This window comes from Vulpes vulpes, chromosome 13 (assembly GCF_048418805.1).
Source record: "Vulpes vulpes isolate BD-2025 chromosome 13, VulVul3, whole genome shotgun sequence".
In the NCBI taxonomy this organism is placed as follows: Eukaryota; Metazoa; Chordata; class Mammalia; order Carnivora; family Canidae; genus Vulpes; species Vulpes vulpes.
This window is the reverse complement of record NC_132792.1, coordinates 141105382-141131664: the sequence shown is the minus strand read 5'-3', so window position 1 is coordinate 141131664 and position 26283 is coordinate 141105382. Positions and strand designations below refer to the sequence as shown.

General features: G+C 36.2%; 1 protein-coding gene across 1 annotated transcript in view; it reads left to right on the top strand.

Moving 5' to 3' along the window:
• HMCN1 (hemicentin 1) overlaps positions 1-26044 on the top strand; it is a 460089-nt gene extending 434045 nt beyond the window's left edge. Inside the window, exons 98-107 of the mRNA XM_072733161.1 lie at positions 2801-2863; positions 3880-3999; positions 5120-5254; positions 7958-8071; positions 8801-8926; positions 10607-10735; positions 12818-13168; positions 16758-16877; positions 22695-22821; positions 24618-26044. Of these exons, the coding sequence (XP_072589262.1) occupies positions 2801-2863; positions 3880-3999; positions 5120-5254; positions 7958-8071; positions 8801-8926; positions 10607-10735; positions 12818-13168; positions 16758-16877; positions 22695-22821; positions 24618-24984 (1652 nt within the window). The 3' untranslated portion in view covers positions 24985-26044. The remainder of the gene's footprint in view (positions 1-2800; positions 2864-3879; positions 4000-5119; positions 5255-7957; positions 8072-8800; positions 8927-10606; positions 10736-12817; positions 13169-16757; positions 16878-22694; positions 22822-24617) is intronic.
• Positions 26045-26283: the final 239 nt, after the last annotated feature.

Genomic DNA, 26283 nt, shown 5'->3' with positions numbered 1-26283 from the left:
TCACCAATAAGCAAAGAAATACAAATTAAAACAATGAAGTACCATTTTCTAATTATCATTGTCAGAGATTAAAAAATATGATAACCACTCAGCACTGGACAGTTTTGGGGAAACGAACAGCCTGATTCACTGCCATCAGGGGCTAATTCGTGTAACGTTTCTGGAAAGCAGTATCACATCTTTGTAGTTATCTCATTCCGGGAATCTGCCCTAAGAAAATCACAGATATGGCCAATAATAAATATCCTAGAAGCAAGAAGTAAGTATGTAAATGGTGACATCGCTGTATGATAAATTCTTAAACAGTCATTAAAATAATTTTAAAGCAATTAAATATAGCTCAAAATACTTGTTGAGTGCTGTGTACCAGACATTGTTTTAGGTATTAACAATAAAACAAAACAAGTGACAAAGAAGAATATGCATGGCATAACAATAATTGAAATGCAATACACAGTATGATTTAAACCTGGGCTGCCCACACTGTGGTGATTATAAGGAAACCATTATTCTGGCTAAAAACACAAATTCCCAGGCTTCTTCTGACTGGGATAAGGCCAAGGAATCTATATTTTTAATAAGCTCTATCTTATAATCAATAAATTTTGACAGTCATTAGTCTCTAGGGTGAAAGATCCTAAATTAACTTTTTGAAGCATATATTCATAGAAGGAAAAACATCACATTATTGGTAGTAGCTGTCCCAAGTGACAAAGTTACGAGGAATTTTATACTTTTCAAAGTTTCTACAATTATTATACATAGTAATAACACAAAAAATATTTTGTAATACCCCTGTCCTATGTCTAAAGGAAAATCCTAACTAGTATAATTCAAAATAGCTTACTTTATAACATAAAGAATAAATAAAAGGATACAGTTTATAACCAAGTATTATGTATTTCAGTATGAAAATCTTTAGACATTACTATAACTGGAAGATAAGAGAGAAGTATTCATAATGGCTGAACCTATATATGTAGGTCTCCAGTGTGATCTTTTTTTTAACACTTAGTAATTCTTGGTAATGTATTGAATAAAACAATGTACAATCAACCATCATCAATGTATATGACAGAATACATATACATTGGAAAATTCACTGTATATTTTAATCACACAAAAAAATGTTTAATATGTGGAAGATAGGTTCTAGCCTCCAGTAATTACACACAACTTTCTCACTTCCATGAAAATCTTTCAAGGCAAGGGACAAATCTTCATCTTACATCATTATCCCACACATTGCATTACTATAAAACTTGCCCTACGGTCTGCCCCACTCACTAAATTTTAATAGGCCTTTCTATCACCAAAACAACGAAAGTCTCTCTGCAAAATATCCCAAATGTTACCTAATAGAAGATATCTCCCTTATTGAGAACCTAAAATCTAAAACTACTATCAGATAATAACTTATCATATGACACATTTTTTCCACAATTATAGCCCCCAATGCAGTGCCCTACACAACATACTGGTTGTAGTAGGAATGCATAAATGAATCAGTGAATAAATAAAAATTAAGCATGAATTATAATGACCACCTAAGTTGTATTTTTGAGATCAGTGGCTGAAAATTACTTGCATCTGTATCCTAAAATCTAAAGTAGGGGATCCCTGGGTAGCTCAGCGGTTTGGCACCTGCCTTCAGTCCAGGGTGTGATTCTGGAGTCCCGGGATCAAATCCCACATCGGGCTCCCTGCATGGAGCCTGCTTCTCCCTCTGCCTGTGTCTCTGCCTCTCTTTCTTTCTGTGTCTCCCATGAATGAATAAATAAAATCTTAAAAAAAAAAAAAGAATTATTCTAAAAATAAATAAATAAAATAAAATCTAAAGTAATGCCTGAACTGCCTCCATACAAAGCACCTAAAACATTAATAAAAACAAGCATGGTTTTATGCATTTGGAATTGAAAGAAAATCAAAGATATTTTCTCAGAGATTGAATATGAACTGAATATAAATATGAATTAAATAAAATTTCCTTCAAAAGAAATTTATTATATTAATGATTGTCTTTTAGTTTGTGTGCGTGTGTGGGCACACATATATTACTTTAGTAACTCAAAACGTATTTTATATAAGTTTCTACAGTTCAATAATGTTTGAAAAATATTTGCTAAATTGCTTAAACCAGTCAAGGCAGAGCTATTTTCTAAGGAAAGAGATTCCCTAACTAGTTCATTTATTCTTGTTAATATGTTTGTTTCTGACATATAACTTCAACCTATTCCATCCCAATATGCCTGTTTCCCTTTGCTTTGACTACATGGGAAAGGAAAACATTGAGCACACCTAGGGGACTTTGACTCAAATGCTTTACATTGCAAATGGAGGAGATCCACAAAAGGAGAGAGTTCCTTCATTAGAGTTTCTGGTTTACACTGGCATGAATTATTTAAGTGGCTTGAAAATAATCCTAATCCTAGAACAGAATGAATAATGGCTAGTGGAATAGGACTTTGCCTGTGGTTATGCCTGGCATACACATTGATCTTGGATCCTTTTTCATTATTACAGAATGGTTTTATTTCATTTTCTTTTGATTAATATAAACAACTTAAAGAGAAGATCTGTTTCCAATAGTTGCTTGCCAACAATTTCTGGACTATGATTCATTTAGTTCTTGGTTGGGGAACAAGGAAACGTTTTCCATTCCTGCTTGTTTTCACCTATTGCTTTTGTTGTATGATGTTTTCCATCTTTAGCATATCTTCCCAGGGAAGATTGTCCTGGAAAGAAACAAGGTGCTAACATTCTAACAAGTCGGTTAATTTTGCTTTTCTCTTTGTGGTAGGAGATCGCAGTAATCAGTGCCCCTCTGGATTTGCCTTAGACTCAATTGGACCCTTTTGTGCTGGTAAGAATGGGAATAATGCATTGTTATTTTTCTAAAAAATGTTAGTAATGGAATAAATTTAATGGACATCGATTGCCATGTTACTAGATATTTAATTGTCACAACAATCTTATAAGTGTCCCATTTTACATGCGAGGAAGTTGAGATGCGAAGTTAAGTGGGGTGCCTAAGATCACTCAGCTATCAAGGGTCAGAGCTAGATTTGAATTTAAGGTCACTGCAAAGCCTGTACTTTTAATTTGACAGCAGTAAAGTGTGTCAGAGATCATGCCCAAGTATAGAGGTGGAGTGAGCACAAGGACAAAATACTGGCCTCTGGTAATTTTTATGCCATGGGCGTGAAACATAATAATAATCCAACTCCCAATCACCTAACCCTAGAATTGCTCAGAGGATAGGGCACGATATGCACCAAGGACCACTGACTAAGCCAGCCTCATCCCATCCAAATACTCATGCAGGAGAGTCACAGATAAGCAAACAGCTGAGTAAATGTCTGAAGGAGCTCAGGTTTGCTTGTACAATGCCTCTTTTGGGTAGGCAATGTAATCTAGTATTTAGTGGTAGAAAAGTAGTCTTTAGAAACTAGTATGCCCAGGTTCAAATTTCATCTCGGCCAATAATGACCTGTGTGACCTTGGGCAGCTTACTTAACCTCTTTGTTCCTCCAGTTTATCATGCAAAATGAAGATGGCAATAAAAAATATCTGTCTCCTAGGAATGTTGTGAGGAATGAGTTAAAGGTAGGTTAAAAAAAATTTAGATCACAGGTCATCTTGTTGTTTTAGAATGAATTTAAACATCTAGTCACTATCCAAGATAATTTGGGGACCCAAAGTTAATTTTTGCTTAGTGTTTCTATTTTGTGGCTCTTAGAGAATTTCCTGTTACTTTGATTCAATTCATGGTCCTCCATAAGCGACTGTTGTATGAACTACTATTTTCATGGACTTTAATAACTCTTAGAAAGCGGGAGAGTTTACCTACTAATTTGGCCTTTCTGTTTTTTGTTTAAGATGAAGATGAATGTGCAGCGGGGAGTCCCTGCTCCCAGATCTGCCACAATACAGTGGGAACCTATTATTGCTCCTGCCCAGAAGGCCTCACCATAGCTGCAGATGGAAAGACTTGTCAAGGTATTCCCAAAGCTAGACCTAATAGACATGGTCAGGCAATGGTCACAGGAAGCTCAGGCCTAGGAAAAGTGCGGTAGAATGATGCTCTTCTTTTCCTACTCTTTCTGCCCCCACGTTAACAATAAGCAGAGACCTTCAGGCAGGAGAACTTATATAGTGACCCACTTAATCCCCACAACACCATGAGCAGAGACAGGCAGGACTATTATCATGTTCATTTTACAATGACAAAACTAAGAAATAAAAAAATTATAAAGAGTTTAAGTTAATTGTACAATCCTGGTAGCACTTTGGGAACATAAAAAAAAATGATGTGTTTTTGAGTACAGTTGACACATAGTGTTATACTATTTTCAGAAGTACACCTTAGTGATTTGACAGGTTTATACACTGTGCTCGCCACAAGTATAGCTACCATCTGTCCCAATACATCACTATTACAGTATCATTGATTGTGTTCTTTGTGCTGTACCTTGTATTCCCATGACTTACTCATTTCATAACTGGAAGCTGATACTTCCCACTCCCCATTTGGCCCATTCCCTCATCCCCTCTCCCTCACCTCACTTTTTTATCAGATTCTACATATACTTCAAAATTAGAATTGTGTGAGAATCTGGGTTATAAATAAATCTTAAAAGGGTAAAAAGGGGAAAGGATTTCTCCCACTATGTCCAAGGAGACACCATTCTAAATGCAAAAGAGAGAGAGATGAAGAGGAAGGGTATAGGAGGGGAGCGGAGTGACATTGATGGAATGTCCAGTATGGATTGAGCACCTTGTGTATATTATTTCCTTTAATTTTCAAAGCAATGTTGAGAGACACATATTATCCTCATTTAACAGATGAGAAAATTGAAATGTCAGATAGGAGAAGTAACTTTTTTAATGCCAACTAATGGATCAGTGGTCTCACGGATGTCTGTAAAGACATCACACTATGCTCCTGTGAGTTTGTCCTCAACTTAACTGACTTGAAATGATTCAACCATATTATTCGTCATTCTTGTTCTCATATATTTTCAAATGTCATCTATTGCTTCTCTTATCCCCATTTCATAGCAGGTTCCTGGGTGGTTTTCTTCAAACCCCTTTAGTTGAATGACTCATTTTGTTGCAGATATTGATGAGTGTGCTTTAGGGGGACACACCTGCCATGCTGGTCAAGACTGTGACAATACCATTGGATCATATCGCTGTGTGGTCCGTTGTGGAATGGGCTTTCGAAGAACCTCTGATGGGCTGAGTTGTCAAGGTATAAGAATGGAGTTCCTTCCTTTATCTTCATTATACTAAGAATCAAAACCCTCTGCCTTTTGAATCATTTAAAATAAACTCTGTTTTATAGATTGAGCTTCTTGATAAGGTTTTAGGTGTAATATTTCATGGCTATTTTAAATATTTGTAGCACAATGTTTTTTTTATTTTATTTTATTTATTTATGATAGTCACACAGAGAGAGAGAGAGGCAGAGACACAGGCAGAGGGAGAAGCAGGCTCCATGCAGGGAGCCCGACGTGGGATTCGATCCCGGGTCTCCAGGATTGCGCCCTGGGCCAAAGGCAGGCGCTAAACCGCTGCGCCACCCAGGGATCCCTAGCACAACGGTTTTGAATAACATTTGCCTATTATATGTGAGAGAAGAGAGTACATAGCACTATCTGAATACTCTACTTCATAAATCTCCATTGCATAAGACTACCAGATATCTGTTGCATGATTTTTAATAGATTTTATTTAGATTTAATAGATTTTTTAGAGAAGCTTTAGGTTCACAACAAAATGAAAGGGAAGGTAGAGATTTCTCATATATTCCCTGCCCCAACTCATGCATAGCATTCCCAACTATCAACATCTTGTTCCAGAGTCGCAAAATTCTTACCAATGATGAATCCACATTGATACATCATTATCATCCAAAGTTCATCATTTACATTAGGACACACTCTTGGTGTTGTACACTGTATGGATTTTGACAAATAATAACATGTATCCTATATCATAGTATCATAAAGCATAGTCTCCATGCCCTAAAAATCCTCTGTGCTTTGCCTATTCATCCCTCACTTCCCCCAGCCTCTGACAAACATCGATCTTTTTCTTGTCTCCATAGTTTTATTTTTTCCAGAATGTCATATAGCATGTAGCCTTTTCAGATTGGCTTTTTTCACTTAATAATATGCACTGAAGTTTTTCCACATCTTTTTATGGGTTGATAGCTCTTTTCATGGGTTGAATAATATTCCATACATTGTGTTAATGCATTATACTTTATTAATCTATTCTGCTACTAAAGGATATCCTGGTGCTTCCAAGTTTTAACAATTATGAATAAAGCTATCAGAGTTTTTTAATGGAGGCAGAAATAGTGGATACAAAACTGAATGCCTATCAGTAGTAGAAAGAGTGAATGAATTGTGGTCTATCCACACCATAAACCATTGTGCAGCCATTATAAAGAATGGAATGCAGCTCAACTGTTTGCTTTAGAGACATTTCCATGATGTATTGTCAAATGATGTAGGAAAGTATATGTAACTTGTGTAGAAAAGATTATGTGGCTGGAAAACAAATAATAACGAAAGATAAAGGAAATGGATTTATGTGTGTGTGTATATATATATATATATATATATTTACATGTAAATATATATATAAATGTGTGTGAATACATAGAAACAATATGTTATTATTTGTACTAGATTGTTAATGCAGGTTGGCTTTGGTGGGCAGGGAAGGTAAGAAAGGATAAAGGAAGCGAAGAAAAAAGAAAGAAGGAAAAGCTACAGTTAAATATTTTTAAAGTATCTGATCATATTTACGCATTTATATTAACATGCAGATTTTGAAAGATTAAATTTAAAAAGCTCATGTAGCTGAAACTAATAACAAACACAGTTTGTTAACTAACTGGAATTTAAATTAAAACTTTAAAAAATTGTTTTCAAAATAAAAAATAAATAAATGAAAGAGCTCAAATAGAAAACAAGGGCAAAATAAGACACAGACAATCTTGAGTTTGGGAATGACTGGTGGGGACATAAAGAGCCTAAGTGTTGTGATTGTTCCTTCAAAGGGTTTGGAATAGAACAATAGAGAAGTAGAAGGAACTTGAGATGAGTATAGACCTGAGAGAGGGATTGTGTTAGGGTAGGAAAGATTCAATTATGGGGAAGATGATAGTAAGGAGGAAGGCTTTCAAAATGCCCATAAGGAAAGAATATTCATGGACCACGGTCCTCATCTTGGTGAGGAAGTAGGAGATGGGCTGCAGAGCTCAAACATTCAAATAGAGGAATTTTCCTTATATGGGAGAAAAGATCTTTCTTCCTCTGGGACTAGAAGGAAGGAAGATTTTGGAAAAGGTACAAAAAACAGGCAAATGCCCATGAATTTGTGGAATTCATGCCTACACATGTTGTTTTTATACTATACCCCAGATGGTGTTTGGACAGATTAATCTGGCAGTGACTACAGATGAGGAAAAATGCTAAAGTTGCTACCATCAGGCACAAGGTGATCAAGACCTGCATCAGGCTAACAGCAGCAAAAATAAGGAAGAAAAATCAGTTGCAAAAGATACTGCAGAAGACCTTGCCTTTTTTTCCACCCCCTATCTTCAGTATTCTAGTCTGTCAGCAACATTCCAGGGCTAAAACTTCCTAGAAACAGACATGGGAACCACCTGATAGAATAAAGTAGAGGAGTATTGTATCCATATAGTTCCAAGTCACTAGGAAATGTCTACTTTTGAGAAGCATTGAAGAGAGATACGGGCATTCAGCAGTTAATCCAATCAACTGTCTGGCAGATCATATGAGAGCAATTTTATTAGATTCATTTTAGGAAAGATCTTAAACATGACCATGATAAAAGATCATTAAAATGTTAGACATCTGAAATAAATTAACCCAAGTTTCCTAACAGCATATAATGAAAGTTGTGTTTTATTTAACAGATATTAATGAATGTCAAGAATCCAGCCCCTGTCACCACCGCTGTTTCAATGCCATAGGAAGTTTTCATTGTGGATGTGAGCCTGGGTATCAGCTCAAAGGCAGAAAATGCATAGGTAAGAAAAGGGCTTTAAATTCAAAACTATGACATCTTTGTAATTTCTAGGTGTTCGGTCTAGTCTATATGCTGTGTGCTGGGCTGGATTCATACATAAGATACCTCTATCCATTGTGTTTGGCATCCATGCAAAAATGAAATGGAGGGATGGCTGGGTGGCTCAGTGATTGAGCACCTGCCTTTGGCTCAAGGCATGATCCTGGACTCCTGACATCCAGTCCCACATCAGGCACCCCGCAGGGAGTGTGCTTCTCCCTCTTCCTGTGGCTCTGCCCCTCTCTGTGTCTCTCATGAATAAATAAATAAAATCTTTTTTAAAAAATAGAAGCAAATGCTATCCTTTACAGGTTTTGTTTTCTAATTACACAACCATTTTTTAGCATTTCCCTATTGTAGTTACTGAATTATTTCCTAGAACCATAATATATATGGTTACATATACAAAGTTTATATATAATATAATGTAAAATATATATAATAATTATTATTATTACTTTTCTAAGAGGACGAAGTGGTTAGTATGGCTACCCGTATGCGAGCTAATTTTTTTTAATTTTTATCATTCTGTTTTAAAATAGTGTGTTACTTACATTGATGAATTTAAATAACCTTACATGATGATTATATCATTAACATCTTTATCCTTAGAATCTAAAGGTATGATTCCTATGGAAAAATAGAAAAGACTGTTTTCTCAATCTTCATTAATCTTTGTTCTTTTATCAAGATGTGAATGAATGTAGACAGAATGTATGCAGACCAGATCAACACTGCAAGAACACCCGCGGGGGTTATAAATGCATTGATCTTTGTCCAAATGGAATGACCAAGGCAGAAAATGGAACTTGCATTGGTGAGTGCCTGGCTAGTTCAATGACTGAGATCCACTTGCCATTGACAAGCCAAGTAAGGCATCCATTTTTAAAACTAATGATTAAAGTCAATTTAATCTCACAAGGAAGTTTTTCTTTTCCCACAGGTTATTTACTCCCAACGTCTAGTATGTTTGAGCTGTGCATTTCCAGGCTCATGGCTATACCAAGAAATGGAAGCTCACCACGGAAGCTTATTACCATTTTGAGCTCCCATCAATTACACATTTGCTTTACATAGTAAATTAACATTATCTCACATTGTGTCTTTGAAATTTAGTGTCTCTATGTTTAAAACTTCACAAGTGGTTAAGAAAAGCTTATACAAGTTTATCAAAAGTTCAAAATATTTTATTTTAGAACTAAATATTCTCCCAATGTCAAATCAGTGACCAGACAAGAGAGTAAGGTATATTCTCCCTAAGTTTATCCTTTCTATACTCGCCTGCCTTAATTAGCAAAACTATAAGTTGCACCATTTACAAAAATGAAACATAGTATTCCTCCTCTCGTCCTTACAGTCTACTGGAATAGATTGGCTAGTTCCACTTTTTTCATCAAAAGAAAAAAAATTCTATAGTATAAGGGAGAATGAAAGGCCATAAAACAGGTACTAATAAAATTGTACAAGAGTACTTGCAAGAGTAATTGTATCTAATAGATATTACGGAAGTGATAACATTTAAATATTGCCTTGAATGGAATGGTAATAACAGTAATAATAGGTGGACATGGTGGAAAAAGGAAAGAGAGTCTTGTAGAAAGGAAAAGGGACTGGGCTTGGAGAAAACAGTTTAAAATTCATACTTCCTTCCTTCCTAACTGACCTTAAACAAGTCTTAAGATTACCTAAAAAAAACAAAAAACAAAAACAAAAACCGGGGACAGGGTTGGATCATCAGATTTCAAAGACTTTCCCACGATATGGACCTAGATAAATATTTGTGTTATCTACTAGGAATAGTAGTCAACTCAGTGTATCATGTGCAGTTATATGTGATCGTAAATATTTTAAAGAGTATTGACTCTGTAATTATGTATGTAATTGGAGATGAGCTGAGCTGAAAGATCAGAGACTGTTGAAAAACGACAGCAAAAATATAGCTAGATGGAAATGTGAATGGAGATCTAAGGGACTGATTGAAGGAAGTAGAATTACTCAATCTTAGAAACTGAGGAAATAAGTTCTAGATAAATCTGGTTGACTGAGGGGGAAAAGAATGCTGTTGTCATAAGAAAGAGAGTAATGATAAGACACTGAGGGCATGTGGAGTTTGGAGTACTGGTAAAAGACTGACATGGAGAGGACCAGCCAGCAGCCAGAAATGTGGGGCTGTAGATAAGAAATGATGTAGTACTATAGCTGTAAGTCTACATCAGCGAGCTTACTAGATTCACTAGTATAAGTAAGACAGCCAAAGGTGGAGAGAGTAGAGGGAAGATGGCCACAAAGGTGAGAACAAAACCCTTTCCATAGTAGGGGGCAAGAAAAGGAAAAGGAGCCAGTTAATAAGTAGCAGAACTAGAACTTAACCCAGGTCTCAGCCACATGGTGAGAAATGGAACCATTAATAATTTTAAAGAGTGTTCATTTTAAATATAATGACTTTAGGTTTTGAAGGAGGAAGTGTTATTACTTTTTACTGCCTCTGTGTCTGTAGATATTGATGAATGTAAAGATGGGACCCATCAGTGCAGATATAACCAGATATGTGAGAATACAAGAGGCAGCTATCGCTGTGTATGTCCTAGAGGTTTCCGGTCTCAAGGAGTTGGAAGACCCTGTATGGGTAAGTTACCGGGAACTCTTACAGAGTAATAAAGATGTTAACATTATTACTTAGCCTTACCAACTTGATCAGGACCACTCTCCACTCTCAATTGCTTTCTTGGGACAATAAGAAAATCTGTAAGTTGGTTTAAGTAATTTATAACAGAATTTGAATTACTTCTTAAAGATTTCATATTGAGTTCAATTTACACTGACATTTAAAGTGATAATAATCATCATTTACAGAGTGCTGACTACACACTACACATATCAGAGTAAGGTTCCAATATAGTTACCGTGATGACTTAATCATGAAGATCATCTCATTGATTATCTCTCTGTGCACGTTGTGTAAATGTTTGCACAGATCCATTCTAGTTGGATGTGAAGCATAATTGTATGTAATACAAAGGTTCGGGCATGAAGGATTAAAACGTGAATACACAATTTAAGTAAATTGATAATTATTACTTTAGTATCTATATAGTGCTTACTATGTTCCATTCCCTGTGTTGAGAATCTCACTCAGTTCTCCCAATTGCCTGTTTGTTTCCGTATTAGTTATAAGTGAATAAAAATAAGGCAGGTAACAGGCAATAGAAGATATCTATATGCTTCTTTATAATCAATGCACTTCCAATCAAGAAACTGAACTATGAAATTATATTCCTCCTGGAATATTTAAGTACAGGAAAAAAAATTGTGTGGGCTTTAAATACTGGCTTCTGGTTTGCATACTACACTTTTAAAATTGGTTGCCTTGGTTATCTACTGAATAATGAGTTGTAGCAAATTCTCCCGTAAAGACTTGGTTCTGTCTTTATTCAGTCATTAGGTGAGTACTTTGCACAGAGCAAATGTTGACAGTAATAAAATTACTAGAAACGCTTTTAAAATAAATGCTCTTTAATAGAAGTACATATCATTTTAGTCTTCTGTTTAGACATTGTAATTTACATGTACCTTAACATCTTAATTAGTCATAGCAGCGACCTCGCAGAATTAAATATATTTATTTGTTCAATAATTTGTTCAGTAAGTTGAATGCCAGGCTTTGGACTAAGAAATAAATAAATGAAGAAAATAGAGCCATTGCCTAAAAGAGATTAAAAATGTTACTTTTAACTTCAGCCTACTAAAATATTTTTTTTTAGATTTTTATTTATTTATTCATGAGACAGAGGCAGAGAGAGAGAGAGAGAAAGAGAAAGGCAGAGACACAGGCAGAGAAGCAGGCTCCATGCAGGGAGCCTGACATGGGACTCGATCCTGGTCTCCAGGATCAGGCCCTTGGCTGAAGGCGGCACTAAATCACTGAGCCACCTGGGCTGCCCTACTAAAATAATTTTTAAAACAAAATTTATCACTTTTATTCTGCTTATTCATGTTGCTTTCTTTCATGCTGCTGTGGTAAAGAATTAAGGAATTTGGTTTTGTTCTCTGATTTTCATTTGCTCTTCCAATTTACAGGAAAAGTTGGGAGTGTATAATATGTGTTAACATACAAATAGGAAGAGAAATCGCTTTTTTAAATTTTATGAATTTTGTGAGTTTATATCTTAGTAAGAAATAATTCTGTCTTAATTTCCTTCTTTTTAAATTTTTGTCAAGACAGTGCACTTGGCTTGATTATTAAATAATAATCATTGATTCAAAAGAAATAAAAATGTTAGTAGTTGTACCAATATTATCACATCTGAAACTTGTAACGGTATAAAAGATTGGAGGTACTAGTGAGAATGTTATAATAAAATGCAAACCAGAAATGTGATTGAGTCCTTTGCTCCAACAGAATTAAGACCTGCATTAGCTTCGAACTCTAGTTTTTCTGGATTCAAGACCACATTTGTCCATGTGACCCTTTATGTACTGTACACATTAGGAAAAGTCTTAGAACCTTTCTATATATTCATAAATGAATGATAAAAGCTTTCTCTAAAGTCCATAAAAACTGAGAAATTACCATATTCATAACTTTGGAGGGTAACATAATGTCTTCAGTTTGTTTCAGAGACTGATTCTTTATTCCTGTGTTTTGTGTGTGTATGTATGTGGTTTTTTTTTTCTCTCTCTTTTTTTATGTATCATGGCACACGAGCAGATATTAATGAATGTGAACAAGTGCCTAAGCCTTGTGCATATCAGTGCTCCAACACCCCCGGCAGCTTCAAGTGTATCTGTCCACCAGGACAACATTTATTAGGGGACGGGAAATCTTGCGCTGGATTGGAGAGGCTGCCTAATTATGGCAGTCAGCACAGTAGCTATAACCTTGCATGGTTCTCCCCTGTGAGAAACAGCTATCAACCTCAACAGCATTACAGACAGTACTCACATCTCTACAGCTCCTACTCAGAGTATAGGAACAGCAGAACATCTCTCTCCAGGACTAGAAGGACTATTAGGAAAACTTGCCCTGAAGGCTCTGAGGCGAGCCGTGACACATGTGTAGGTAAATGTCAGCCGTGTTACGTTTCCTTTCTGGGGGCTCATTTCTGGGCCAGAGTCTAAACATATGCACAAGCACCTGTGGCAGTTTGGGTGCAGCAAACTACATCTGATCTCAAATTGGGGATGACTCAAAGTTCCAAGACATTTACTCTGGCACCTGAAACTATTACAAAATTTGTTCAAGTAAATGATGTATTTACATGTGTACATTCTGATAATTAATTGTTTTATATTGACAGTTTCTCTCTTTTGATCACTCTTGAAAGTGTTATTAAATTTAATGCTATGTAGAAATAAATTTCAGTGGCATTCAGAATACTTTTTTAAAAAAAGAGAGAATATGCATATTGCCACTAATATAATACCATCAGATTATGGCTGTTACCTGGTTAATGCCCAAGCAGTGGGTCAAACTTTCGGCGTCTCAGTCAACTACTTGTTTTATATGACAACCAAAACGGTGATGACTATTGTCCCACACTCCCAATGGAATTTCTCAGTTTGATTATTTTGTATATATGTAAATCGCTGAAAAGATACTATGAGCCAGGACAAAATTAGGTTGCTTTCATTGCTCTGAAATATGTGCTTTCAATATCTTTATCTAAACTCACAAGTCTACAATTTAATTTGTTTGCAAAAGTGAAGTGTAATTTCCAACTCAGTAATTGAGACTTTGTTTTCAGTTAAGCTGCAAACATTACCATCTGTCATTCATTTAATCCAATTTTCTGTGAGCGTCCACAGTTTGCGTGCTATTGAGCTATGTGCCAAGAGAAATTAGCAAACATGAATTAGCCCCACTATTGGTTAGATGACAGAAGAAAGCAAGGAAGAAAGGGAGGAAGGTGGGAAGAAAGAACTTTTGTTTAAAAACCCCATGCCAACTTCATTTTCTTTCATTTTTCCTAAGTATTCTACACTTCACTTATTCTTGCCTAAATATGCTTTCTGTTAGACATTTCTTATAAACATTTTTTTAAAAGTCTTTTTCTGACTTCAATTTTCATCATTATTTCTCTACCCTTCTCCAGGCCCTTTTCCTGCATCATTATCTTCTCAGACATGCTTCCTTAGTCCCTCTTCTGTGGACCCAGCCTCCCTATCACTTCTATCAGCTGGACCCCCAGACCCACTGGATACTTAAACTTTAAACTTTTCTCTTTACACCCATATTTTCCCAGAATTTTTCTGTCTAGATGTCTTGATGGACCTGCAGGTTAATATAACGCGCATGGAACTTTCTCCTGTGATCAGTGCCTTAGAACTGTCAACAGTGCTATTTTCTTTTACTCCTTGAACTTCAAACATTAATCCATTCATTACCAATTCTCTACCATTAGTCCATATGGTCAAACACTATTTAATTCCTAACCCTGTGGACTCCACAAACCTTGTGAGGAGGTCAAACACCACTCTCAATCTGCTCCAAACATTCTGAGTATGGGTAATTTTTCATGCCCATGATTTTGACTTGACTGGTTGTTAGCTAAAACCTTTTGCCATTTTTTTAATTGACAGAATTAAATTTTGACAGGTTGTCTTTCAAAGTTTTTTCCAAATAGCCATTACCACTAAAGGGTTTCATTTCCAATTATCGTCCCACTCTCCGACTTCATCTTAAACAAACTCTTCTCTTCTACCTGTACCCTCCTGCCCAAAACCTTGTTTATACTGTGACGCATGAATTGAACTACACCCCCCACACCATACACCTGCTAGTATGTATTTTTTAATCATCTGAAGGTCCCAGTAATTTTAAGAAAGCATCCCTGATTAACAACCCCATTCTCTATTCCTTCATCACTGTCTAAGCTCTACTGTTTCACAGGAAAGTCTCATAAATGTTTTCTGTCCTTGTGTTTATATGACACTAATATTATAAGAATTATCTTTCCAAACCATTGACTGAGGCAGCTACTATTTCAGAGGACCAGTCTTGGAGAATCTGAAGTAAACTTCCATATCTAATCAATTACTGGATGTTTGAGTTTTATATGGGGGCATTTAGAAATATTTCTTAAAATATGATATTTTATAGTGTTCATACTAATAAAGAAATTTACACCAAGGTTGCAGACAGCTTTGGAATTATGTTACGAGCAACTTGTAATAAACACCAAATGCCTTTAATTAACCATCTGGGATAGACAACTTACAAAAGATTCAAATTAACAACATTGTGCAGTCTTGTTAGACTTGGGCTAAAGTTTAGCTGTTTAGGGAAACGATTCCAAGCTTAACAGGAGAAATGAACATTGTGTTGCCTCTGAATGCAGAAATCACACTTGGAGCCACTTTGAAACTCAGACTCTGGGAAGAGTGATACTGACTTCTTGGAGTTCCACATCATTTACATTTCTGTGATTATTTTAGGTGGAAGCAGATTGTAAAGGGAAAAAGTAAAAATAACTCATACAAGTTGTGGAATAAATGCTTTGGTTCACTAAAATGGGGCAAACACAGTAACAAATATTTGATGAGTGTTATCCTTAACAGATTTTGAGCCTTTGCAAGTATATTCTGAACATATGTAAATCATGTACAACAAACACATACTTTTGCTCTGAATCACCTACCAGTTTTCTCCCTGTCTTCTCTTCTCCAGCACTCCTGCTCCCACTTCAAGTTATGTTCTCTCTTCACTCTTCCACTGGTTGGTGGAACTAAGAACAAATTCTAACATCAGTCTGAGCAAAACACAACCGGGATAAGAAATCTGTGGTGCCCCAAATCACTTCCCTGTCCTGAAAGCAAATAGCAATTAGGTTTTAATTACAACCCATTCTCCTCTCCTTTTTATTGCTACTTCCTTGGCTTTGTTTAATAATAGCAGATAGTTAGCTCTTTATTATAAAATGCTTTCCCAAGTATTATGATATATGAACCTTCCAATAAATCTGTGCAATAGAGAAAGCACATCAAGTGAGTCCTTTTGACAAAAGAATTGACTGAGATCTTGAGAAGTAAAGTGGCCTGCCCAAGGTGTCACAGCAACTATTAGATATGTGGTTGTAATTGTATGAAGTAATTGTATGAAGTAAATTGTAATTATATGAAGTTTGATGAATATTCATATCACAAAATTAAAGACACCTCCCATACTTGATATCTCTATATGGGAAAGCAATGCATGGATGTTGGGAGCAGGTGCAGGGAGAGAGTGGGCTAAAGTTTAAATAAAATAAAAACTAACATTCCTTGTTCCAATTACCATCAATATAAACTTTGTTTTTCAGGTAAATTCTATTCTGTCACGAGTTTAGTATTTTGGTCATATAGGATCTTGTACAAATCTGTTTTGTCTGCCATCCCAGGCTTGCTTATTAACTAGTCTCGAAATTGGCCAGTTTGGGGCTTCAGCTCGTATATAATTACACACAAACAAGATGTTCATATTTTATGAAATAGTACAGTTAACACCGGACTCCATTAAAAACAGATCCTGATAGAAAACAGTTCTAAGCGTGTATAAACACAGGAGTGTAAGATCACCAAGAAGATTTTCTATTGTATAGCAACAACTTGTGTATAGTTGGTTCTGTCATAGTTTCTGCCTTCGTTACACACTCTGCTTTTTTTCCACACAGATATTGATGAATGTGAAAATAGAGACATTTGCCAGCATGAGTGTAAAAATACCTTTGGGAGCTATCATTGTATCTGTCCACCTGGCTATCAACTTATGCTCAATGGAAAGACTTGTCAAGGTGAGAAAATGTTGGAATGTTTATTGCTGCAACTTGGCTTAAAACCAACATAGGAGAGGGTGGGAAATTAAATGTCTTCTTTTTTTGAATAATTATTCTTCTAGTTGCTTTCTATTCCTTCTCATTCCCATTGGTCATATTTATCTTTAAACATTGCTTTTGTAAGTAGGAGAACTGGCGAGAAAGCAATTTGGCAGAGGAAAATAGTTGAGAAGCATTTTTGTTGTAGTCTTATAGAAGGAGCAAGAATGCCTAAATCAGTCTTGTCATATATTTTTAAAACTAAGTGGGAATAGACCTCTTTAAATGACTTTTCAAAGTTCAACCAAGATGGAGGAGGAAAGGGGAAGAGAGCTCAGTAAATTTACTCCAGTGTTAGGCATTATTTTATTTTTTGTCTTGGCCAACAGTGGGTAATTGGTTAAATGCTGTATTCTTTGAGTCTGCAAATGATGTGGAACAGTCAGGAGCTAGCTTTGCAAAATGCAAAAGGTTTAAACAAATGAATATTTATTTGATATCTCTTCCCTTTGATATCATAGTCCAGTGGAAACAGATATGTAAATAAAAGCATAATATATAGGGTTAGAGGTGCTATAACAGAGTTTTGGACAATATGTAGTGACAGTAGAAAGAAAAAAAGCTATAAATCTCAATGTTACCATCTTTACACAAAAACGTGAAAGGGGCAATTTTGCCTTGATGAGGTATATTATGTTGCAATAAGTTAGATCAAAAAAGAAATAAGAACATATATAAATCTCGAAAAATCTAACAAGAAACCCCCTCCATTTTGTGGTCAAAATCAGAGTATTATATAAGTATTAACAAGCCTCTGAATTTTACTCATTTCTGTCATGTACAACCTAGATCCTTTTCTAAAGCATATCAAATAAAATCTCCAATGGAGTGCTTTCTCAGTAGCAATTGAATTTAGATAAAATGTGCCCTCTCTGTGAGATTCACAAAAGACTTGCTAGGATGCAGGTCATGGAAAGGGTATTCCAGGAAGCAAGACCTGGATGGACTATGGGGCCACCAGAGTTCCATGAACTCTCACCTCTCCCACAACCATTCACCCATTCCCTCCCTGGAAACCCTGACTAGATCATTTGGACTGGAGAAGGAAAGTGAACACCATCATAACCTTCATTCCCAGCCATCTGCACAAATGCGTGTTTTAAGAACTTACCTTATGCAGAACTTTCTACAGAGATTTGAAGTATGAGAATAACATGTTTACGTTATAGTCATGTTTTTCTAAAGCAGTTATTAACTCATCTTAATCAGCCGTACAGACATGCCAAGGGCAATAATTTGTACCCATTCTACCGATAATAAAATTAATTCTCAGGGCAATTACACAATCATTAATTTCTAGAACAATCAAGAAAAAGGGTAGGACTTGGTCACAGGTCTCATAACATCTAAAATGGTCCTTTGTCTCTCCTATCATGGCTGTGAACACCAGGGTCATTGTACTGTGGCAGCAGAGGGAGGCGAGAGCATTTACATTGTCCACAGTTTATAACTTTCTCCAGGTCATCTCCCTAAGAACCCTTTGAAGAGGTGGCCCAACATTAACTCTACACCTCCTGTGAGTGTGCCAGGAACCAAGGAAGGGAGCATTTGGAACAACCAACTGAATTTTAAAAACCCTTAGCCAGATTTTTAAATGCTGTATTATATCATATCTTCGTTGGAGGATTTTTCTTTTTTTCTAAATTGTGCCAGTTTGTTCCTTTAATTGCCCTTGCCACTCATTCAGTTCAAAACATTTTTCAACTTTCAGTTGTGCTTCAGAGAGTGGAAAATAATGTGAACAAATCAGAAACAGGTGTCACTTGAAATGTTTGCAATTCAAATGGGTTACATATTTTTGTGGTTTTAAAAAAGACTTGAGAGAAAACAATTACATCTTTTAAAGCAGTCTTTAATCTGAAGAATAACTTCAAGTCTTTTTATAGCTTTAGAAAGTGTTTCAGGCATTTATAAGAGAGAAAAGGTTGATTTTCATTTACATGTGCGTTTTTGAAGCTTTCTACATTAGTGGTAAAAATGTCAGTGATAAAAAGGAAATAAAAGTGAATTTGACATTGAACAAAGGACAGACACTCTAGTCAAAAATGGAAGCCAGCAGACTACAAAATGAGAAACAAAAAACCTGACCAATCATTATTTGCCCAAGAAGCAGAGAGGAGAAACTAAGAGATCTTTCTGCCAATTTTAAGCCCCACTAATCTAATTCTGAACATGTCCACATAGAAACACTATTGGCATTGCAAAAATGAGTGTTTTAATCTCTCCAAGTTTTTTTAAAGTAATCCATAATGTTATCAAGAATCTAAATTATTCTCTCTAGAAGACAGATGTTTCAAGTATGTTTTTCCTAAATTATTGTTTAAAGTATCCAGAAGCAGTTGGTTAAATGCATGCATATGTTGTAAAGCTATTGATATAAAAGTGTTTCAGCTCATCTTGGTAATCTTCTCTTTTAGAGTATTTAGATTATAAAATACATATCCTTTAATTTCTACCATAGTAATTTTCTTAAAATATTTAATAAAAACCAGACACCCTTATATTGTCAGAGAACAGAAGACAGCATGATTTCTCCATCTTTTCTGGCTTCTCTTAAGACCAGGCAGTAGAATAAATGAATAGAGTGAATGTCTGTAGGTTCTTAAGCCTGAGAGGAGAGTTGTAGACAGAAGACAAAGCAAGACCACCTTCCAGAAACTCAAGTACTTAAGAAAGCTTTTCGATAGGAAGTATACATTATCATAGAGCTAAAGGCAAACACTTTAAATATGAGATTTTGATATATTTTTGTAGATTCATGTTCAGCCATTGGAAATCTGTAATATAGCTACTCTTACTATACCCACAGGCATGTGTCCAGATTCTGGTCTCCATGCCACCATTTCCATGGGCCCCTGCAGCCCACTGACCTCCATGTGCCTCAAGGAATTCACCATAAAAATTAGAGCTAAAATGAAATGTGGTGGATGAGTGTGAAAGGAATGTTTTTTTTAATGAGAAAAAAAAAAGATAAGGCCAATTGAATGTCTTTCACATTTTCCTAAAGGGCTTTTCACTTCATTCTTAGACAATATCATTTTGCCAAGGAGATAACACCCTTCCGACAGACAAAAGCATAATTACAAATGGGTTCACAGAGACAATAAGCAAGATTTAACTGAAATATAAATTTGTTTCACACTGTGTTGTATTCCTGTAGGAAAACTAGTCCTAATATAAAACTAGTCATAGAAAGCACATTATGTTATTGTCAGTACATCTGAGTAACTGAAAAGTCAAGTGATTTACTACATATCACCCTCCCTCAATGTCTTTTTACTTTGTGTAAACTATTATTAGCAAGTTTAAATAATTACACTGTCACTTCCTTAGAAAACAGAATATATTTGGAACAAAATCTGAAATGCTCATTTTTGAGACAGAAATGGTAAACCAGAAATAAAATTTAGCATTTATAGTCCATCGTTAATATGCTGTCTCTTGAAACCTCACTCCTTTCTCTTTTTTTGATAGCAGTTTTTCAAGTTATTTAAGAACTCACAAAAGAACTTACAACTTTAACACAAATCTAACATACATACCATTTAGCAGATGCCAAATCACTTACTACTATGAAATGATACAACAGTTTCACATGCCCACTGGTGTCTGCACCAATTCCATGATGGAAGTACACTTGACCTTTAGGTCCTACCTCTGCAGAAAACTAATTTGGGCCCAATTAATTGTAATGTTCCCTCCTGTACATCAGGATCTATGTTTATTCACACAGTAAAGAAGGAGGAGTATTACAAGTACCTACATGCAGCCAATTAACTTAAGACTCTATCTAAAATAAGTAGTCTTCAAATTTTTTGCTTGCCTACTCCAAAAAAAATTGAAAACTTTATACTTCATACTTTTTAAAGCTGACTTCTAAAATTTCTTATCATATCTAAATTGTTGCAAAGAATGTGGATTCTGGCTTTGATGTACATGTGCTTTAAATATATTTTCATCAATATTTTGGAGCTATAGATAACCCGGTTAATGAGGAATGATTATTATATAATTTTAAGGCCTGTAGTCATTGTTAAACCAACCAGCATGACTGTCAGAAAAAAGTCTTAAGGTCATTTTTCTGTTCAAGTAAAAGTGTTAGTAGGTGTTCACATGACAACTAGCTCAATTCTGAAATCTAATTTAAAACAGAGAGCTCAGACCATTGGTTTGTAGCTACAATGAAATAAGGCCTGCCGCCATCAGTATGAATAACCAGTTTTCTCACCCTTCACATGTGCCTTGAAGCATTTTGCATCTAGTATCATAAACAGACTAGGGATTCATGGAGACCCTTTTTTTTGTAAAGCAGAAGAAGGATATAAAATGGGAATGGGGACAGGAAGTTCTCAGGCAGAATGCTTTTAGGAAGGAGAACTTAGGGGGCATAAGTTTCTGAATGGAAATGATTCCCTGATATATTTGCCTGCTCTCATACTGCAGGAAAGCTTCCATGCACTATCAGGGGAATGCAGGTACCACAGTTGGAAACGATTGCTCTAAAATATGGTTCTTAACATTAGGATCTCAAAATCCCTTAAAAATTTTGTAGAACTCTGTGGACACTCTTTCCAGAAAATCCATCAATCTCAATGTTGTACTCTCTGTCTCTATCCCTGTCTGTGTCTCTCTCACACATACTCATATGTCCACACACAAAAAGATTTTCATTTACAAATGCCCTGGTGTTCAGAATATGGACCCTAAGTTAAACTCAAAAACATTCATTTTGGGCAGCCCCGATTGCTCAGTGGTTTAGCGCCACCTTTGGCCCAGGGTGTGATCCTGGAGACCGGGGATTGAGTCCCACATCAAGCTCCCTGCATGGAGCCTGCTTCTCCCTCTGCCTGTGTCCCTGCCTTTCTCTCTCTCTCTCTCTCTCTCTCTCTCTCTGTCTCTCTTTCTCTGTGTGTGTGTGTGTCTCTCTCATGAATAAAGCTCAAAAAAGTTTCCTTTAGGTCCATCTTGATGTTTCTTAATTAATAGTGATTTAAGTGTGTTTTAACAACTTTGTATAGAAAAAAAACAAAATAGTATTTCATTTGTGTGTTTCCCCACTACCCAAAGGGGAGCTATTACCCTAGAAGGGCACCCCACGCCCATAACACCTGAGGATGGATTCTCCACAGTTCAGATTAGATTCAACTTGGATTGTGGTTCTCGGGTCATTCATTTGATCCTGAGGGATTTTTTTCTAAATTCTGTCTCTCTCCACCAGATCAGACTGACCTGAATTTATAACTTGACTTCTTCAATTTCTACTACCCTACCTCCCATTCAACATTTTGAACTTCTAAAACAAAATACCAGGAAGGATCATTCACATTTTAAAGAGGTTCTTCCTTTACAGAAAGGCTCATAAGTGTCCTTTAAATTTTTAGCTTGTTTCTCATGAATTTAAAGTATTATTTGCTTTACAAAACTCAAATGCACTCTATTTTCCAAATATAAAAGGCACCAGAGTTGCTATATATTTAGTAGCCCCCCTTCTAAAAGCTCAAATAGCTTTTATTTTTCGATATCCTTTCACAAATGTTAAAAATTATCCTTAAAGCAGTATGGGAAATAGCACACCAGGTATCAGGATCCTCATGTTGTGGTTCAAGAAGCTTAGGTATGGTTACCGAATTCATTCGTGGGGATTTGCCATTCTGGTCAAATACCCACAACACCTAACCTTATGTCTTGCTCAGACTTGAGTTGCTGATGCTGCGTGTTCCTTTGTGCTGTTGCTAGATGTTGATGAGTGTCTGGAGCAGAGTGTGCGCTGTGGGCCCAATCGCATGTGCTTCAACATGAGAGGAAGCTACCAGTGCATTGATACACCCTGTCCACCCAACTACCAACGGGATCCTGTTTCAGGGTATGTCTTCCCTTCTCTTCTTAAAAATATTTTTGAAAAGCCTTCTCTCCTCCACCAATATACCATGTCTACAGTTGTATATAACTCATAGGAAGTCAATAACCCCAGGGGTATATGGAGTTACAGTGTGTTCCTTCCTCAATGAATGGGTATGAAATGAGCTCATCCTGCAGCAGCCACTGTAGCCTGTTCACTGTTGGCTGCCAAAGTCTCCCCGGAGTGTCTCCCCAGTATGTAATCCACCATGCCACACTGAGAACTCTGCCTCAGCAGTGAGCATTTTATGGGGTGATAGAACCTGACCTTCTTCGACATTTCCTAGTTTCTGTTTTTGTTGCCTCTGGGTTTTAAGGGCTCTCAGCACTTAAGAGAATTCCAGGAAGTACCCTGGCTGTAATTGTGATGACTCACCAGGACTCCATGAGAGAATGGAGATGAGCAAGGATGAGTCAACAGTCTGTCTGCTCGTATATGGTCTTGCTTACATTCTCTGCTGTCTGAAACACTATCTTTTATGGGTTCCAAATAAACTACTCTTCTATTTTCTCCCTCTTCTTACAAAAATGGCATACTCTGTTCAAGTACCAAGTCAACAGGTGTGCTTGAAAACAGAGATAATGGTCATCATGAATAGGACCTGCTAATAAGAAAGTGGTTCTGAAACCCAAAGCTGGTTGGAGTTCACACTTTGTTTTTCTTCTCAGCAGCGGTACCAAATTACTGTAACATGATCAAGTGTGTAGTGCCTCGGATCCAGCAAAAACCTATTCAGAATTGCTTTAGGGAGAATAGGAAGGGAATAGGAAGGAGAGGGAGAAGATTAAAAATATTGACATAAAAAATATCCCAAAAATACTATGACTGAAGAATCCATATCTTCAGAAAAATGGTCCTTTGAATATTTTTTTTAAATTTTATTCTCCATTGCCAGTGATCTCTGGCAGATAGTTTAAAAGTCATGATGTGGGCAGCCGGGGTGGCTCAGCAGTTTAGTGTGCCCTTCAGTCCAGGGTGTGATCCTGGAGACCCCAGATTGAGTCCCATGTCCAGCTCCCTGCGTGGAGCCTGCTTCTCCCTCTGCCTGTGTCTCTGCCTCTGTGTGTATCTCATGATTAAATAAATAAAATCTTAAGAATAAATAAATAAATAAATAAATAAATAAATAAATAAATAAATAAAATAAGTAAATGAAAGTCATGATGCCTCAAAAACAGCTAGTGTGGGCTCTGAAAAAAAGAAAATATTGTATTTTTAATCTAAAATAATGTGGAAAACAAATACAAAAGGAAGAGCATTCTCCCCCCCCCCCCCCCCCCCCCCCCAGGAATCTTCATTAACTGACCTTTTATTATTTTTAGGAAAATAAACCAAATATCAATGAATTCTACTTGAGCTATCAGCCTTAGGATTGATGTTACAATTTAAAAATAGCTGTGTTCCTCTCTTTAAAAACTACTTGTTTCCAGTAGATGTATAAATGCTTCTATTTCCCAAACGAGCTTTTCATTGTAAAGACACTATTGTAGTACTCGTACTTACTGCAGTGGTTCAGAAACTTCTGATTTTAATGAAAATGAGAAATAGATACTTGACTCTAGACCAGCATACTGTCATAGGCATCTGGCATCTGGTTTGAGTTAGTGACATAGAACATGGGGTGGGCTTATTGCTCTTGCAGTCAGACTGTCTACTGCCTGGAATGCCTACAAGTTGTCATGGATCATGGTCATCTGCCTCATGCCCTCTCCCTTCCAAGCCAGATAACAATATGCACTTCATGTGTTTTCTGTCTTTAGGTTCTGTCTCAAGAACTGTCCACCCAATGATTTGGAATGTGCTTTGAGCCCATATGCCTTGGAATACAAACTTGTCTCCCTCCCATTTGGAATAGCCGCCAATCAAGATTTAATCCGGCTGGTAGCATACACGCAGGATGGAGTGATGCATCCCAGGACAACTTTCCTCATGGTAGATGAGGAACAGAATGTTCCTTTTGCCTTAAGGGATGAAAACCTGAAAGGAGTGGTATACACAACACGTCCATTGCGAGAACCAGACACCTACCGCATGAGGGTTCGAGCTGCCTCCTACAGTGCCAATGGGACCATTGAGTATCAGACCACATTCATAGTTTATATAGCTGTGTCTGCCTATCCATACTAAGAAGCTCGCCAGAGCCTAATCCACATATTTAAACTGCATTAATCATGGGAATCAAGTCCCCTTCCAGATTACCATCTCCTGAAGAGGAGCCAATCTTGGCAACTTGAAAATGGTGCTATGCTCTGTTTTGTGTGCCTTCCTTGGTACTGCTGAGGTATTTTCATGATCCCACCATGGTCATGTCTTTTGGTAAGGTCTAGAAAAGTCCCTTATTATTCTCTTTATTTATTACACTGGAGCAGCTACTTTCCAAAGATTATTCTGAACATCAAGAGGACATACCAGTGATGTTTTATAGTAGCATAGTAGCTAAGATCTAAGATCATTTTCCTTTAAAAAAAAAAAAAACGAAAACAAAAATAATTCACTCGAAGCCAAGTGGATTTTTGAGCATTTGGCCATTTTTTAGAATAATAAAACTGATTGCTATATATTTTGATCAAAGCTTATTAAGTAACTTATGAGGATACTTTTTTAAGTATTGATATTTTAAAATGGGGCTTTTACACTTATTTTCATCTTAAGAGAAAAAAGAAACAGCACTCATTTTGAAATATAGCGTGGCTTCTAGAATGTTTCTTTGATACCAAATAGTGTTCTCACTGACTAAACATCCAAAATAAGGATATTATTTTCAGTGATTTTGTGAAGTGAGCTGAACCACTTATGATAATAGAAACTTATACTACTTTGTCCTCAGATGATTGTTCATAGCATGGATCTTTGATATAATCTTCCTTTCAGTTAGCTCCATAACTTTACATTCCAGCATTGTATTTTCCTGTCAGTTGAAAATCACCGTTACAAATACTAAGGGGACAGTTTTCTTTGTTTTCTTAAAAATCATATATGTTCAAATTAACATAAATGTCGACGTCAATACACTGTACATGGTGGTAACAGACTCTGGAAGCAATTGCCAAGATGTATTCTATTTTTATGAAATGTATATATATTACCTTGGCGTATTTTCTATATAATATCTTGATGGACTATTTTATAAAACAAAAAACAATGTTACAGTAAAACCAGCCTAAATAAAATTTTCACATCCCTTTTCTTAACCTTTTTGAAAACTTAGAATTTGTTTCCTTACAGCTATCCTAGGTGTTAAAGTTTATATTCACATATATGCTCCTATGTGTATGTCATACATACCCTGACAGAAACAGACTTTAAATGGATCCTCTGAATTAGATCTGAGTTAAGTTTAATTAGTTCTGTGATATAGTCAGATTTAATGGTACTAATAACCTGTCTCAAGTGGTAAAGTGAACTCTGGTTGTTCTTGGGATGAAG